This window comes from Wyeomyia smithii, chromosome 3, assembly GCF_029784165.1.
Source record: "Wyeomyia smithii strain HCP4-BCI-WySm-NY-G18 chromosome 3, ASM2978416v1, whole genome shotgun sequence".
Lineage (NCBI taxonomy): Eukaryota > Metazoa > Arthropoda > Insecta > Diptera > Culicidae > Wyeomyia > Wyeomyia smithii.
Window position 1 is genome coordinate 103093104 of NC_073696.1, and position 15083 is coordinate 103108186.

The 15083-nt window shown below is 39.3% G+C and overlaps 1 protein-coding gene across 1 annotated transcript; it reads right to left on the reverse strand.

Annotated features, from left to right (window-relative positions):
• Positions 1 to 252: 252 nt before the first annotated feature.
• Positions 253 to 8483, reverse strand: LOC129728457 (uncharacterized). Its single transcript, XM_055686902.1, has 3 exons — positions 8226 to 8483; positions 1407 to 1885; positions 253 to 1069 (listed from the first exon to the last, which is right to left on the reverse strand). Exons 1-3 carry the CDS (start codon positions 8481 to 8483, stop codon positions 253 to 255), a joined length of 1554 nt encoding a protein of 517 aa, XP_055542877.1.
• Between the last annotated feature and the right edge of the window lie 6600 nt (positions 8484 to 15083).

Here is a 15083-nt window from a genome sequence, read left to right on the forward strand (position 1 = left end):
AACTTTATTGACTAAAAACCGTTACATTACCTTATTGAGTCGTGTGTCATGCTCGTCCATGTCTTTTCCTTCGATGATAACGTCATCGAGATACCAAGCTACACCCTCACACCCGGCTAGAATCTCATCCATAGCCTTTTGGAAGAGCTCCGGTGCAATCACCAAACCGAAAGGCATCCGTTTGAAACGGAATAGTCCTCGTCCGGCGATAAACGTGGTCACATCCTTAGATTTGTCGTCCAGTTCGATTTGTTAAAAGGCTTCCTTTATATCCAGTTTACTCCAAATAGTACCTTTGCCTAGGCGCGCAATGTGATCATCCACCACAGGCATAGGATGATGCTCCCTGAGAACCGCTTCGTTTACACGGCGAAGGTCCAAGCACAACCTTACTTCACCGTTTGCCTTTCCAACCACGACGAGTGGAGATACCCAAGTGATAGGTCCTGTTTTCGGCTCAATGATGTCGCGTCGAAGAAGCTCGTCTAACTTCTTGTTGACAGCTTCTTTCAATGGGAGAGGTAGGCGGCGCATAGGTTGGAACACAGGAGCCATATCTGGATCGATGTGAATGAATGCTTTAACACCCTTGATAATCGAGAATGGCTGTGGTTCATTGTCGACCTGATTAATATTCAATCCGACTTTGAGGATTCCCAAGCACTTTGCTGTAGTGTCACCAAGGAGGCAACGCTGTCCACCTTCGACAACTAGAAATTCAGCCCGAATCGTCCTTTTACTAACCCCTATCTCCGCCACAAAAGTTCCTAAAATCTTCAACGGATCGTTGCTTCCGTATGTCTTGAAAATCCTTGTGCATACTTTCGTGGAGGAGATCAATTTTACTCGTTTTTCCTTTAGGTTCAACCAGGCCACGTTACTAATTAGATTCGCGTCGGCGCCGGAGTCGATCAGCATGTCCACATCAACGCCCCCGATGTTGCACGTCACAACATTGCTCTCGTTGCCGGAATAAAAAGCATAATATACCTTGTCCTGCTCAGTTTCTTCCTTGTTGCTTCCATCGCTCTGATTCGGTTTTTGGTCCTCTACGGTTCGCACTTGCTTTCTAATACGTTCAAGCAAGGAACGCTGTTTTATTTACGGCACATACGCTCGAAGTGGCCATAAATATGGCAGTTTCTACACGGTTTGCCGCGAGCTGGACACAACTTCGAAGCAGCCAGATGGTCAATATTGCCACAGTTGTAGCAGGCTCTATCTGTATTGGACCTCACCGATGAGCCTTTGTGGTTCGCAAATCGTTCCTTCGGTGGACCTACGCGACAAATCTTTTGAGGTGGCACATTCAATTCCTCGATTTGTTGATTCACACCCTCCAATGATATTCCAAGAGCTTCAATTTCGGCAAAAGGCAAGTCTTTGAGCATAATCCTTCTTCTGACCTCGTTAGAATTGACCCCTCTACAACCGCATCGGTGAGGTAAATCTCCGTTAGTATTTCTTCGATGTCACCTCCGTAGTGCTCGAAACCACATTCCGAAACTTGTTGCTTCAGCCGGGTTATAAAATCGGCAAATCTCTCTCCAGACTTCTGTTTGAGCTGGCGGAGCTTGCGACGTTCTGATGTTGTTTGATGCCGGGGCTCAAAGAATTCATCCAGTTTGTCGACCGCGGCATCGTACCATTTTGGCATCAGGGAAACTACCGGCATATGGTCACGATCTTTCAAGTTCTTGAACACGGTTTGAAGCGCTGGGCCACCTAGTTGCAATGGTTTCGCCTTCATAACCTGCTGATCCGTTATGCCATAAGCCGCGAAATAGCATCCCAAAGATTCCTTCCATGATCCCCACTCTTTTGCCAACTTGCCTGTCTCTATCTGGTTGCATCTGAAAGGTGGTACCGGGCGTGAATCTTCCATCTGAAAGTGGAATATACACCAACACCTTTTGTCAAACCCTTTCAACTAGTTAACTACGCATCAATATCGTTTTTAAACAACAACGAAACCATCCCGTTTTCGTTTGCTCGTGGAAAATTCTGCTAGTTTTCGCCTTTTCTACTTCTTATAAAAAATAAATCTTGGAAAATCCTGTTGATTTTCGCCATTTTTAATCGAACTTTCCGATACCACATGGAAAATCCCTAGGATTTTCGCCCATTCTGGAACGATCATTTAAATTCCCGGAAAGCCCTTTTCGATTTTCGCAACAACTCGGGGCAATACTTCTTATTCCCGCTTTGTTCCAGAAAGAAAAACATCCGACATTACGGAATTTTCAGAATTCGACCAACGCCACTGCCGTAATGTCGTGCTAGAAATTATCAAGCCAAAAAAAAACTCTAGCCAGAGGAAATTTTCCTCTTAACTTAAACGCTGAACATTCTCACAAAAGGCATTTGCCGCCTTTTCTAGATTTTCACAAATCCGTTATGCTTACCATGTTATTTTTCGCAAAAGAATCCCTACAAGTCGCCAGTTTGTAGTAACGCGTCTTATTCCGTTGCTTGTCGTCTCACGAAAATCCCTGCTGATTCTGATTCTCCAATCCTCTTCGCTATCCTCTCACTACTACACTCTCATTCATTTAAAGTCTATTAATAGGAAAGGTAACTGGTATGGCCCCTAAGATTCCTTGGTAGAATCGTATTTTTTGAAGTCAGAATCACTATTTTAATCTGAGCTTATTTTGAAAAATATAAAATTTTGTGTTGCTCACACTGAGGACTAACATTTTCCAGTTATGTGTTCAACCATAGTGGAGCTTTTTTCTTTCACTGGTAAAGTATACTTGGCTAACTGCTCTACTGCTCTACTATACCGAGCCTCTTTTCTATCCTACCAATATCGCCAAATTACAATTGCCTGAACTGAGGCTACACCTAACGTTCCTCTCTGGCCAGGTTTATTCTAAGAGGGACTTATTATGTCAAGAGGAAGGAGTCTTATCGAAACCTCGTTCCTCGTGCCAATATCGCCAATTACAATTCCCTGTAGAGGGTAAATATTTCTGAAATCAGTTTTATTATAAGAAGGACTTATTTTGTTAAGAGGAAGGAGTCTTATCGAACCTCGTTCCTTCCAGTATGGTCTATATAAAGTGTGGCAGTGGTATCATAGTTGTATTGGTACATGTGAGTTAAGACTTCCTTTAAGGGAAAGTCGAAAAAATATTTTTTTTTTATCGGAGCTGAGCTCCTTCTTTATTTGATGCTTAGTAAGAACTGATTTACAATTGACTCTTAACCTACGAAGAAACCTCGCGTTGTGGTCAGCTCCGTCTAGAACAAAGGGGGTGTTTGTATGCATTGCTGATAGCTAGACGATGGTGTTATGCTTATGTTGCATTTCCTGTAGATATCGTTTGGGTGGTCTGGGAAAGATTGTTGTGGTTTCCGGAATGATCTCAACTCGTCTGGTGAAATTGCGATAACGTTGTTGCTTGTTGCTAACTCCTCCCTTCTTAAATGGCTTTGTCCTCAAAGTTCACGAATGGATGGGGCGTAGTAGCGTTGGTGTGTCGAAGAATGCCTGAAGTTCTTTTTTTCTTTCTTCTGATAGTCCCTCCGTCTCGGTGATAAGTGGCGTGTGTTTGGTTATTGGAGATGACGGCTCTGGTTTTTCTATTGTGATGACTTCATCTGCTTTGTCGAATTGGACTGTGATGTCACTCTTATAGGTATGTCTGGAAAAGTAGCAAAATATTGTTATTATGCTTGCAATAAGAAATATTGTTGGTAGGCCGAGGGAACCAAAAAGATTGAGCTTCCAATTTATGGAATGATTTTGTAAATTGAGTAGCTGTAACTTATCTCTGTGTTGAATGGTCAGGTTTTGAAGGTATTCGGCTGGTTTTTATCTCATTGGCTAATAATCCTGTTGTTGGGAAATAAACTCGACCAGGTAAAGTGGTTTCGGGGTTTGGGTATAGTTCTCCGTTGATATGAAGATTGCAGTCGGCGAACTGAATTAGAAACGATCCGTTTAGCGTTTGGCTGAGATTGGTGCAATTTAATGAGACTTCTACGACTGCGTCGTTAATTAAAACTGCTCCGTCGTTTATTCGTTTCACAAGTCCTCCTGAGTATACCTTTTCAAAGGTGCAATTGGAATGTCTTCCCGTGGTCAATCTGTGTATGCAATCGTTGGCGTGTTCGAGTTGTGACATCTCGCAGAGGAAATACTTATTTTGATCTTCACATGGTTGGCTCATCTCGTATACGTGCGTGATGTTCCTAACGATGTAATTTCTGTTGAGTGCTATTCGTTTGTTAGATCTTATTATGGAATCTATGTAATCATATTCAAAAGATACCGTAGATATTTGTGGTACCTTTAGTATGTAGAGGATGTGAGTATTGTTTAACATCACTTGAGCTTGTGATTGTGACAATAATTCCTCGAATGTATTCATTTCTATTTCGTGAAATTGCAGGAATGTGGCTATTTTTGTGAAATCCTCCATGGATAGTAATTTGCTACTCGGGATTCCGTGTTTAGCCATCAGTATTGCTTCTTCTACTGTTTCCACTTGGTTTTGAAGAGAGTCTAGATTCGAGAGGACTATCAGTTGATTAATTTCTAATGAATGATTCTTCGTTCTTTCATTTTCGATCCTTAGTACTTCGTTGGTGATATCGGTTATTTCTTGAATTCTCTTGTCCATGGCTTCGTTGATTAAGACTTGCTTGTTATTTTGAAAGATGAGGGAGTTTATAGATGAGTTGATCATTCGAAGGTCCTCGGCATCTGGGCTTCCGGCGATCCATTTCCATGCTGTTCCGATAGTATCCCATCTTTTTGGTCTTCTTGTCAGAGGTTTGATTTTTGTGAATGTTTCGTACAATTTATAGTTTTTTATCTGTATTAATTCGTATAACGGGTTAGTGGAAGGATTGTTTTGAATGTCGCGATTGACGTTAGATATAGTTTTTCCGATTTGTATCAAGTCGATTGGGTGGATAATACGTATGTGTCCTATCTTTATTCTTGCTTTTCCAAGTGGTATAATGGCCAGAGGATTATTTGTCAAGTCGTGAATTTGTATGAATGCCTGCATATTAGACACGCAGAGGGCGAGTCTGAAAAGATATTAAGAGGATGATTATTCATGTGGATTCTTCCTTAGGTTACATTTGTGTATTTTTCTGTTATTTGAATCTATAATATATGTGCTGTGATCTTCTTTTATTTTGACTATGTTATATCTACTTTTTCTTTTGTTATAAGATCACGTTTTCTCATATGCGTAAGAGTCAATAGTGTATGGCTGATAGAGCTTTGGTATTATTTTCTCGTCTTTGTTTTTATAAAGTTGTAATATTTTTTCGTTATTTTTGTTTCGAATTGTGGCTATCTCCTCGTATGTTGCGTTGTTCCTACTTTCACATATATAAATGTTTTTTGGAGTAATTTTTGTGAAGGAATGTATGGTGTTATTATATTTGTGTGTTACCTCTTGAATGAGTACTTTCACGGGCATATCTGGATTTAGTGCTTTAGTGCACCTAGCTATTTCTCGAATTGTAGAATGGCATCTTTCTACTTGGCCATTTGTTTCCGATCTATTAACTGGGGTTTTGAAAATTTGTACCCCCAAATTTAGAATCATTTGCTCTACGACGATTGATACGAATGAGCGCTCATTGTCAGAAATGATATGGGCAGGCAAGTCCCAATCGTAAAGGAGTTGTAAGAGAACGTCTTTTATGTCTGAGATGGCTTTGGATTTGATGGGTCGCATTTTTAAGGTATTTTGAGAATTTATCTAATGACGATATAAAAAGGTTATTCGCGTTGTACACAAATATATCTATGTGAACTATTTCTCCGGGATATTGGGGAATGGGTGTTTTAACCGGTATGAATTTTTGTGGTTGTCTCTCATATTTTTCTGTTTTGCAGATTTCGCAAGTTTTAACATAATTTTGGATGAGTTTATGCATCCCAGGGAAGAAGAATCGTTTAACGAGTTGTAGTGAATTCTCTTTTGCGTTACGATGCGCAAAGTTGTGAATGTTTTTTATCTCGTCAAGTTGGCGTTCTTCGTCCTCAAGATCTTCGACTCTTAATTGCGAGAATCTTGCTCTAGTTATTTTAGGATTAAAGTGGGTTTTATAAATTTCTTGGATGGTTCCCATAGTTGGTTCGTCTGTAAATATACCGTTCAGGACTCCGGGATTCAGAAATTTTAGCAATTTGTCTTTTAGAAAACCGATAGTGAATTGTTGTTCCACAAATATATGTCTGGTGAATTTTTCAAAAGGGACATTAAATTCATATGATGAATTCGCTCCGATCTGAAAAATCAGCTGGTTGCGGAACACATTAATTGGGGCCTCTGTGGAGGGTATGTACGAGCTGTCGTCGTCTTCTGCTGAATGTTGGGTTACGGTTAATGAGTTAATTTGGATTCTGGATAGTGCATCAGCCACCACGTTGGACTTTCCGGCTTTATAGAACATTTCGTAATCGTGTTCCTCAAGAAATGCCTTCCAACGTTTCAGCTTAGCATTATTGTTTTTTGGTGATAATGTGAATGTGAGTGGGAGATGATCTGTATAGATTTTTAATTTTGCTCCGTATATGAAGTTCCTTAAGTTGTGGAGTGCCCACACGACACCAAGCATCTCTCTCTCTCGTTGGTTGCATAGTTTTCTTCTGTGCTGGAAAGAGTTCGAGAAATAAAAGTTATTGGTCGTTCTCCATCTGGAAATTGTTGAGACAGAACTGCTCCCAGTGCAATTTCTGATGCGTCTGTGGTGAGGATAAAAGGCTTCTCAAAATCTGGAAAGGTTACGACGTCGTTAGATGATAATATACCTTTAAGTGTAATAAATGAGTTGATTGCTTCTTCGTCCAGTTTGATTGCATGGTTTTTTGATTGATTCTTCGGAATTTGGCGGTGGCCATCCTCCCCTTTTAAAAGCTTTGTAAGGGGTTTCGCGAGTTTAGCGTAGTCCCTTACAAAACGTCTGTAATAGCCAGAGAGTCTGAGAAAGGCTCTCAAATCCTTCAGGTTTTTGGGTTCCGGGTACTTCCGGATGCATTCCACTTTTTTCATGTTAGGCTTCTGATACAATGAATCCTAGGAACTCGACTTCTGTTTTCAAGAATTCTGATTTGTCTGGTTGGATTTTGAAATTGGCTTTTCGTAATGTTTGGAGGATTATTTCGAGATTTTTCAGATGTTCTTTAAATGTTTTGCTAAAAATTATAATGTCATCTATGTATACGTGACAAATTTTTCCGATGTGTTCTCTGAGAACATCATCCATCACTCTTTGAAAAATAGAAGGTGCGTTCTTTTAACCAAACGGCAGGCGAATACATTCGTACTTTCCGTTATTGACTGAGAACGCTGTTTTTTCGATGTCTTTTTCTGACACTGGTATTTGGTGAAAGCCTGAGGCCAGATCCAATGTCGTGAAGTATTTGTTTGCTCCTAAGATAGCCAAAACTGCAGAAGTGTCCGGGATAGGGTACCTGTCGCTTATTGTTTTCGAATTTAATTTCCTGTAATCTATTACCATTCGGTACTTCTTTTCGTTAGAAGCGTCCATTTTTTTTGGGACGATCCACACGGGAGAATTATACGGTGAATGGGAAGGTCTGATTATGCCGTCATGAAGTAATTTTTCCACTTGTTTGTTGACCTCTGATTTTAATGCTTGTGGATATGGGTCAGTTTTGCTGTATACTGCGTTTTCGTCTGTTGTTTTAATGTCGGCTTTTACTCTGGTAGTAAAGGGTAATTTTTCGTCAGGAGGTTGAAATAAATCTTGAAATTTCTTAAGTATTTTGTTGAGTTCATCTCTCTGGTATTCCAGGTGACTATCGCGGATCTTGTTTACTTCTTGTAGTTTGTATTGAAGTAAAGGGATTACAAATTGATTTTCCAAAATTAATCTTTCATTTGAAGTGTCTATGACTGCTTTGAGTTCCTTCAGGGTGTCGTGTCCTATTATTGCGTCAAAGGATTTTAGTTCCTTTAGGTGGAAAAATTTGATTAAGGCATCTGAATAAGGTAAAAATAACTTTCCTCTTGAATATTTCTCTATTTTTATATCCCCGCCCACTGAGGATACATGGAATGTTTGTTTCACATTGTGTGAAATATTAGTGTGTTTTGGATAAATGAAATTTTTGTTTGAACCTGTATCGATTAAAATTTTGAGTGGTTTATTGGCTTTGCCATAATAAAGAAAGTATGGTAGGGTGGATTTTATCCTAAAAAATTGAGCTCGACATTGTTTTCTACGTCCTCTTCAGGAAGATCGCATTCTTGGTTTTCGACTTGTCTCATGTAGCGTTGGTAAGTACTGGATTCTTCGGGATAATATTCTTCATCTTCTAATGGGCAGTAGTCTGCTCTTTCGTCGTTCTCGCTTTCAACTGGTGGGTCTTCGTATTTTCCGGTTACCGTGTTAAAAAGTCTCGGACGTTTTGATGGGTTTGGTTGTTGGGGTCGATTACCATAATTAACTTGGTTTGTTCTAATTGACTGATCAACTTCCATAGGTTCTGGTGGGGGTCTAAATGGATTTCTCTGAGGGACTCTAGGCGGTTGGTTCATGTGTTGTTGTAGGGGTTGCCTAAAGTTGTTGAAATGTGGAGGTGGTCTGTTATTTTGGAAAATTGTGGTTGGGAAATACTTGTACTGGTCTAAATGGTACAGGGTCTCGTCTCGGTGCCATTCTAGGTGGTATCCTAGGTGGAGCGAGCGGAATCAAATTCGATCAAATTCGGACTCCGTTTTCGATCCTTCTTACAGGGAAAATCTGGAGATCTTCTTGAGTGCCTGCTCAGATTGTTATCGAGTCCTATTACCTCAGCTCGACCATTTGCCGGGTTGCAATTGAAACCAGGTCGAGTTGGGACCGATAGGTGATTTCCTTCCTTCTCGGTACGGTCGGTAGATTCCTTTTTTGCCGGGACGAGTGGTTAGCTGTTCCGGATACTTGGGGACCGATTCGTACGGCTGCTTCTGCGATTGGGATAGGTTTCGCTCAAAGTGCGGATGTGAGATTCTCTTACAGTTTCACTACCCGGTGTTTGATGGTACAAGATGTTCACTTCACTCTAACGTTGTGATACTTCTTTTTGGTTTCGACACTTTAACACTTTTGAACTTATTTTCACACTAGGGTCCCTATTCGGGCGCCAGTTAAGACTTCCTTTAAGGGAAAATCGAAAAAATATATTTTTTTATCGGAGCTGTGCTCCTTCTTTATTTGATGCTTAGTAAGAACTGATTTACAATTGACTCTTAACCTACGAAGGAACCTCGCGTTGTGGTCAGCTCCGTCTAGAACAAAGGGGGTGTTTGTATGCATTGCTGATTGCTAGACGATGGTGTTATGCTTATGTTGCATTTCCTGTAGATATCGTTTGGGTGGTCTGTGAAAGATTGTTGTGGTTTCCGGAATGATCTCAACTCGTCTGGTGAAATTGCGATAACGTTGTTGCTTGTTGCTAACTTGTGTAAAACTGCCATGATTTTGTTTACACTGCCGTTGCTAGGAAAGGTGCTACGTCATACCAATGTTTTAGTTTCGTTTTCCTGCGTTGCTGTAGTGTAGTGATTAAAAAAAATTGAATATTCAGCTGCTAAAACTTAAAGTATTCCGGAATGCCCAAGTGCGCAGTCTCCTGTTGTGGCCTTACTGCCTACCGTGCTGGAAAAGGTACCAGCTTACATTGTTTTCCGAAAGAACAGACTATACGGAAACAATGGATGAAATTTTGTGCCGTTAAAACAGATACGAAGGACCTCTTTATATGCTCGAAACATTTCCAGCCGCTTGATTTTGAAAAACATCTATCGTGACGATGCTCGAAGAAAATTGGTAAAAACAGGTACGTACTGACAAAATGAGAAAGAAATCATCCTGTTGAAACAGTAACACTCTAGCTGTCCCATCTATTCGATTACCTCCCCCCGAAAAACCATCAGACCGAGAAATTCGTTTTAAACGTAACACTCAAAAAGAACATGTGAGGGAACTTCTGAAAATGCACGAAACAGGCTCGGGAGGTTATGGGGAGAAATTCTGATTCGGATTGCGTCTCGCATTTCACTGCGATTTCGAGTGCAATGAGTGAAGGATCGTTGCAGACCTTCGAACAGTTAACGCCTTGTAGCAGAACCCATGCATCTGATACTGAAATGCCGTGGCAAAGTATCCCCGAGGTAGAAGCATTTCATAAAACAAATCTGCAGAGTAATCGTCCGTTCATCGACGATGTTATCGAGAGCATGAAATCGATTGGCAATGTCCAAATGATTATGTGTAGAGATCAGAAGAACGAAAATATAATTACAGAGCATCGTGCAACTATCGCTAACCTTCAACGTAATATCGAGAATTAAGTGCGAAGGTAGGTACCAAAAGATGATACAAGTTTTCTTAGATAACACTTATGGCTGTGCAGCTTCGTGAAAAAGATGCCCAGATCCATTCGATAACATCAGCCTATCAGAAACGTGAGCTTCAGACAAACAAACAGATCAAAGATCTATATCAAGCTTTAGATGATCTTCGAAAAGCTCAAGAAAACCGAATCACATTACCGGAAGAACGAATCAAACGACGTGTGCGTTCCGAACTACTCAAGATTTTCACTGAAAATCAAACTAAACTGATTTTAGGCGAACAGAAAAAGGTTGTCTGGACTTCTGAAGAAATTGCAATGGCATTTTCGCTTAGGTAAATTTTTGATTTGAAATATAGGAATATTTTCGAAGTAATTCATTTTTACACAGACATGACACAAAACATTAATCCTGATTGGTTCATGACACAAAAGCAGTTCACTAACTTTAGATTTTTTTATATTAAGATACGTGTTTTGGTGCATACATTAATATGTTTTACATTAAACTGGACAGATACCACAGCCAACCCGCATATGAGATCGTGAGGACCGATTTGAAGATTCCATTACCATGTTTGCGAAGCCTTCGTGAATGGGCATCATGCATACAGATGAGGAAAGGTATTTTGACGGAGATTTTTGATTTCCTTAAGATCGTTGGAAAGCAAATGACCGCACGGGAGCGAGTAGTTGTGTTAGGATACGATGAAATGTCCGTCAGCGGTACGGTGGAATATGACAAAAGAAACGATGAAGTTATCGGGCCTCATAAGGAATTCCAAGTTGTTGTAGCTCGTGGATTATTTTCGCCTTGGAAGCAAGCGGTGTATGCAGATTTCGATTGCAATATGTCCAAATACATTTTAGAAGACATTATCAAGCGATTTCACGATATAAATTTTACGGTTGTGGCCAATGTTCATGACTGCGGTGGAGGCAACATAAAAGTATAGAAAGAAGCCGGAATCGACTATACAGTACAAAAAACGGCAATGAAGCATACTGTGACTAATCGCGATGTATATTTCTTCCCCAACGCTCCACACTTGCTCAAATTAATTAGAAATTGGCTCCTTGATCACGGATTCCTTTACAAAGGTACTTTTTACACTTATAGATGAATTCAACCACTTTTTTTGGCTAACACGTATTTTTACATATACGTACAGGAAACCTAATTACTAAGCAATTTCTTGAGCAGTTGATAAAAAAGGCTACTACATTGAGCAATCCATTCTCTAAAAAGGAATGCGAATCAAAGCACATTGAATTCAACTCTTTGTTCAAGCTTTCAATGAAGCACATCACCGTGAGCGGAGCAGAACGACAAAATGTCGGTAAGGCTGCACAGCTTTTGAGCCACACCACAGCTGTAAATTTACGACGTCATTTTGGCCAGTACAAAGAAGCCCTCTTACTCAACGCCCTCTTACGGAAGTCATCGATAATATTGATGCTTGGTTTGATGTCATGAACTCTCACGTTATCAATCAGTCAATACCTACAAAGAAATGCTACGGTTTGGATTTGAATTTTCAAAATGAAAAATTAGATGCTATGGCTGAACTTATGACCAACATGAGAACATTGACTAAGCATTGTTTGCCTGCAACGAGTCATTTGCAGGTTATTTTTTTTTTCATATAAAATTATCGTATTTACAATTTTACGTTTATTTTAGACCTTTCAAAAAGCCATATTAGTTTCTATAACATCCCTCAAGAAATTATTTATAGATATGAAAGCCGATTACGACATATCGTTTTTAATGACATACAAGCTTAATCAAGACTACATTGAAAACATGTTTTCGCTGATTCGCTTGAATGGTGGCACGCACGATCATCCGTCAGCTTTACAGGCCCTCAATCGTTTGCGGTTGATACTTTTGGGAAAAACGCTAAACCATCAGTTGAAGAGGAATCAGAACACACAATGTTCAGTTCTTGGTGAGGACTGTATAATGGCTACACTTTTTAGGAAGCAAGGTCTGAAAAAACAGAGAGATGTACTCTCTAACAGTGCTGAAGATTCTGATGAAGATGTTGAAATGGGAAATCGGAATACTAAGGAATCGACTGAAAAAATGGATGGCAGGCAATATGCTTTCGGGTATATGGCAAGAAGTTTGCTGAAAGAGTATCCTACTTTAGGAAGTTATACGCATGAACTCGAAGACTTAACAAACAATGGAAAAAACCTGAACTACGTAGAAGATCTTTCCTTCGGTGGGTTAGTGAAACCATCAGATGTGTGGATGGAAGACGCTAATAAACTGGAAAAACATTTTGGGAGCTGAATTGGACGAAATTGATTTTCGAAATCCAACAAATGTACGTACCCGAACCGTAAAAGTGCTCAAAAAACGATTCCCTAACATGCCGGACAAAATTGTAAAAAAATATTTTACTACCAGAATCAATATCCGTGTGAAACATATGCAGAAGGTCATTCAGGAACAAAAACTGCAAAAATACAAATTTCAAAAGAAGCAACCCAAAAATAAAAAAATCATACAAGAGATAGGAACAAAACCAAAAAAAAAGATTCAGCATTTCATTAATTGAATAAAAAAACATAATGCCAACATATTCTGAAATTGTTTTAAACATTCGTTATACATATCCGAGAATCAGTTGGTGGTTATTATCGAATGGGTATATTTATGCAATTTCCAAAAAATTAGGATCATTTTACGGTTGAAGTACGTTGTTCATCGCAAAAAAAAACAACTAATTTATATCAAAATTCAACGAAAATAATCAGAGCGTGAACAGAGCTTTCCCCTAGACTATTCCTGAAATGATTTTTTAAAAATTATTTGTAAAATAAGTCAAAACATAAAAAACTATGCATTATCTCCATAAGAATAATGAACAACATTTGCGGTATGACGTCACAGCTGTACGCTCGATCGTTGCTATGATTATTCGACTCGCTAACACAATTTTACATACACTTCTTCCACACCCTATATAAACCATACTGCGTTCCTCCTACCAACACCGCGTCACAATCACAATTCCCTGAAGAGGCACTCAATGCTTCACCTCTGGTCAGGTTTATTATAAGTAGGACTTATATTTTTGTCAAGAGGAAGGAGTCGTATCGAAACCTCGTTCCTCCAGCCAAGACCGCGTCATAATTACAATTCCCTGAAGAGAACTATTATACGTTACTCAGAACAGTTTTTTTTATAAGAGGGACTTTTTTGTTAGGATGAAAGTCGGCAAGGGTACTATAGAATTCAGCTTGAAGGAAGGGTATGTAGTAGGGGGTATGTAGTAGGGACAACCAAATGGCCTGATTCTACTAAGATTCGAACCCACGACCACTCGCTTATCAAAGCGGACTCTGTAACCTTGCGGCTACGAAGCTCTCTTTAGCTACGGCTACGAACCTCTTCATCTATTAGCACAGATATAAGTGGAATCCACTTTGCAGTAACGTGTCGATTTTTTACAGTGTACTCTGGCCAATGGATATTCCATCGTAGTCGCAGGATCAGTTCGGAAATACTGTTTGTTTCAGTATTAAAGGTATACTATACGCAATATACTACGTTTCACTGGAGTACTATTGAGGAAACAGTAGCAAAGCAAGTAGTATTTGCAGCAAAAAAATACTTTCGCTATGATATGTTATGCATTTGCCGCACTTCATAAGAGCTAACACGTCATAGTTAACCTTCATTGAACCCTTGTGTGAAAAACCACACAAATGAATTTTGTTTTGATTTTTTTTCGAAAACTTCTTGATCGATTTTGATGAAATTTCTTGACAATTTCTAAACCATCAATCTTACACAAAATACATTTTCTCCAAGGGAAAAATATTTTTTGTTGATGAGATATTTAAAAACTTACGTTGTTTACCCTGGTGTGTGGATTTCCACACATACAACATTCCAATTTATTTTGGACAAGAAACAACTTAATTTTGCCCCAAACATATTTTTTTCATTGAGTGCTTTCATACCTGAAGCTATTGGTACCAATTAATCCTGTTTCGAAAATCGAATAAGGTGTGTATGTGTGCGGAAGTATGTGTATGAGTGTTTATTTTCATTCTTACGACCATTATATCTCGATTTTCTCAGCATCGGGTTTAGTCGCGTTTGAAAGAGCTTAAAGTCTAGTTATTTGATGGAAAATATCGTTTTGATCCGAAGGTTCAGTCAAAAATGACGTAACAAAAGGTGATCAATTTATATGGGAACTGATAAACTAATTGATTTTTTTTTTCAACGGTTTGACTGATTTTAGAAATGTATAAAGGTGCATTCTTGTAATTCAAAATCAAATTAATCAAAAGGCTACGTTGGACATGTGTAAAAGTATGTGTTTATTTGTTTCATCCCAGTGTGAGAATTTTCACACATATGGGTTACGAATACGCTAATGCTAAAAGTACCTATTTAGTGTTTGCACAGCCTGGTTGAGCAGTGTTCAACATTTATACAGTTTTATGTCTACTGCGAGACAAGTATACTCGCACTTTTAGGTATATTGAAATAAGTTTAGAATGGATCTCCCGAGATGGCTAACAAGCCAGTCGTCGTGGGTTCGAGTCTCGGCTCGGAAGAAACTGTTAGTGTTAGTAGGATCGTAGCGCTAGCCCAGCTATTGTCTTTTACACTAAACATTTGACTGCGAAGTCTGTGTATAATGAACGAATCGGAATGTAGCACCGAGGCTTTGCTTACTTTACTTAGCATAGGTTTCAGAATATTCTTACGAAC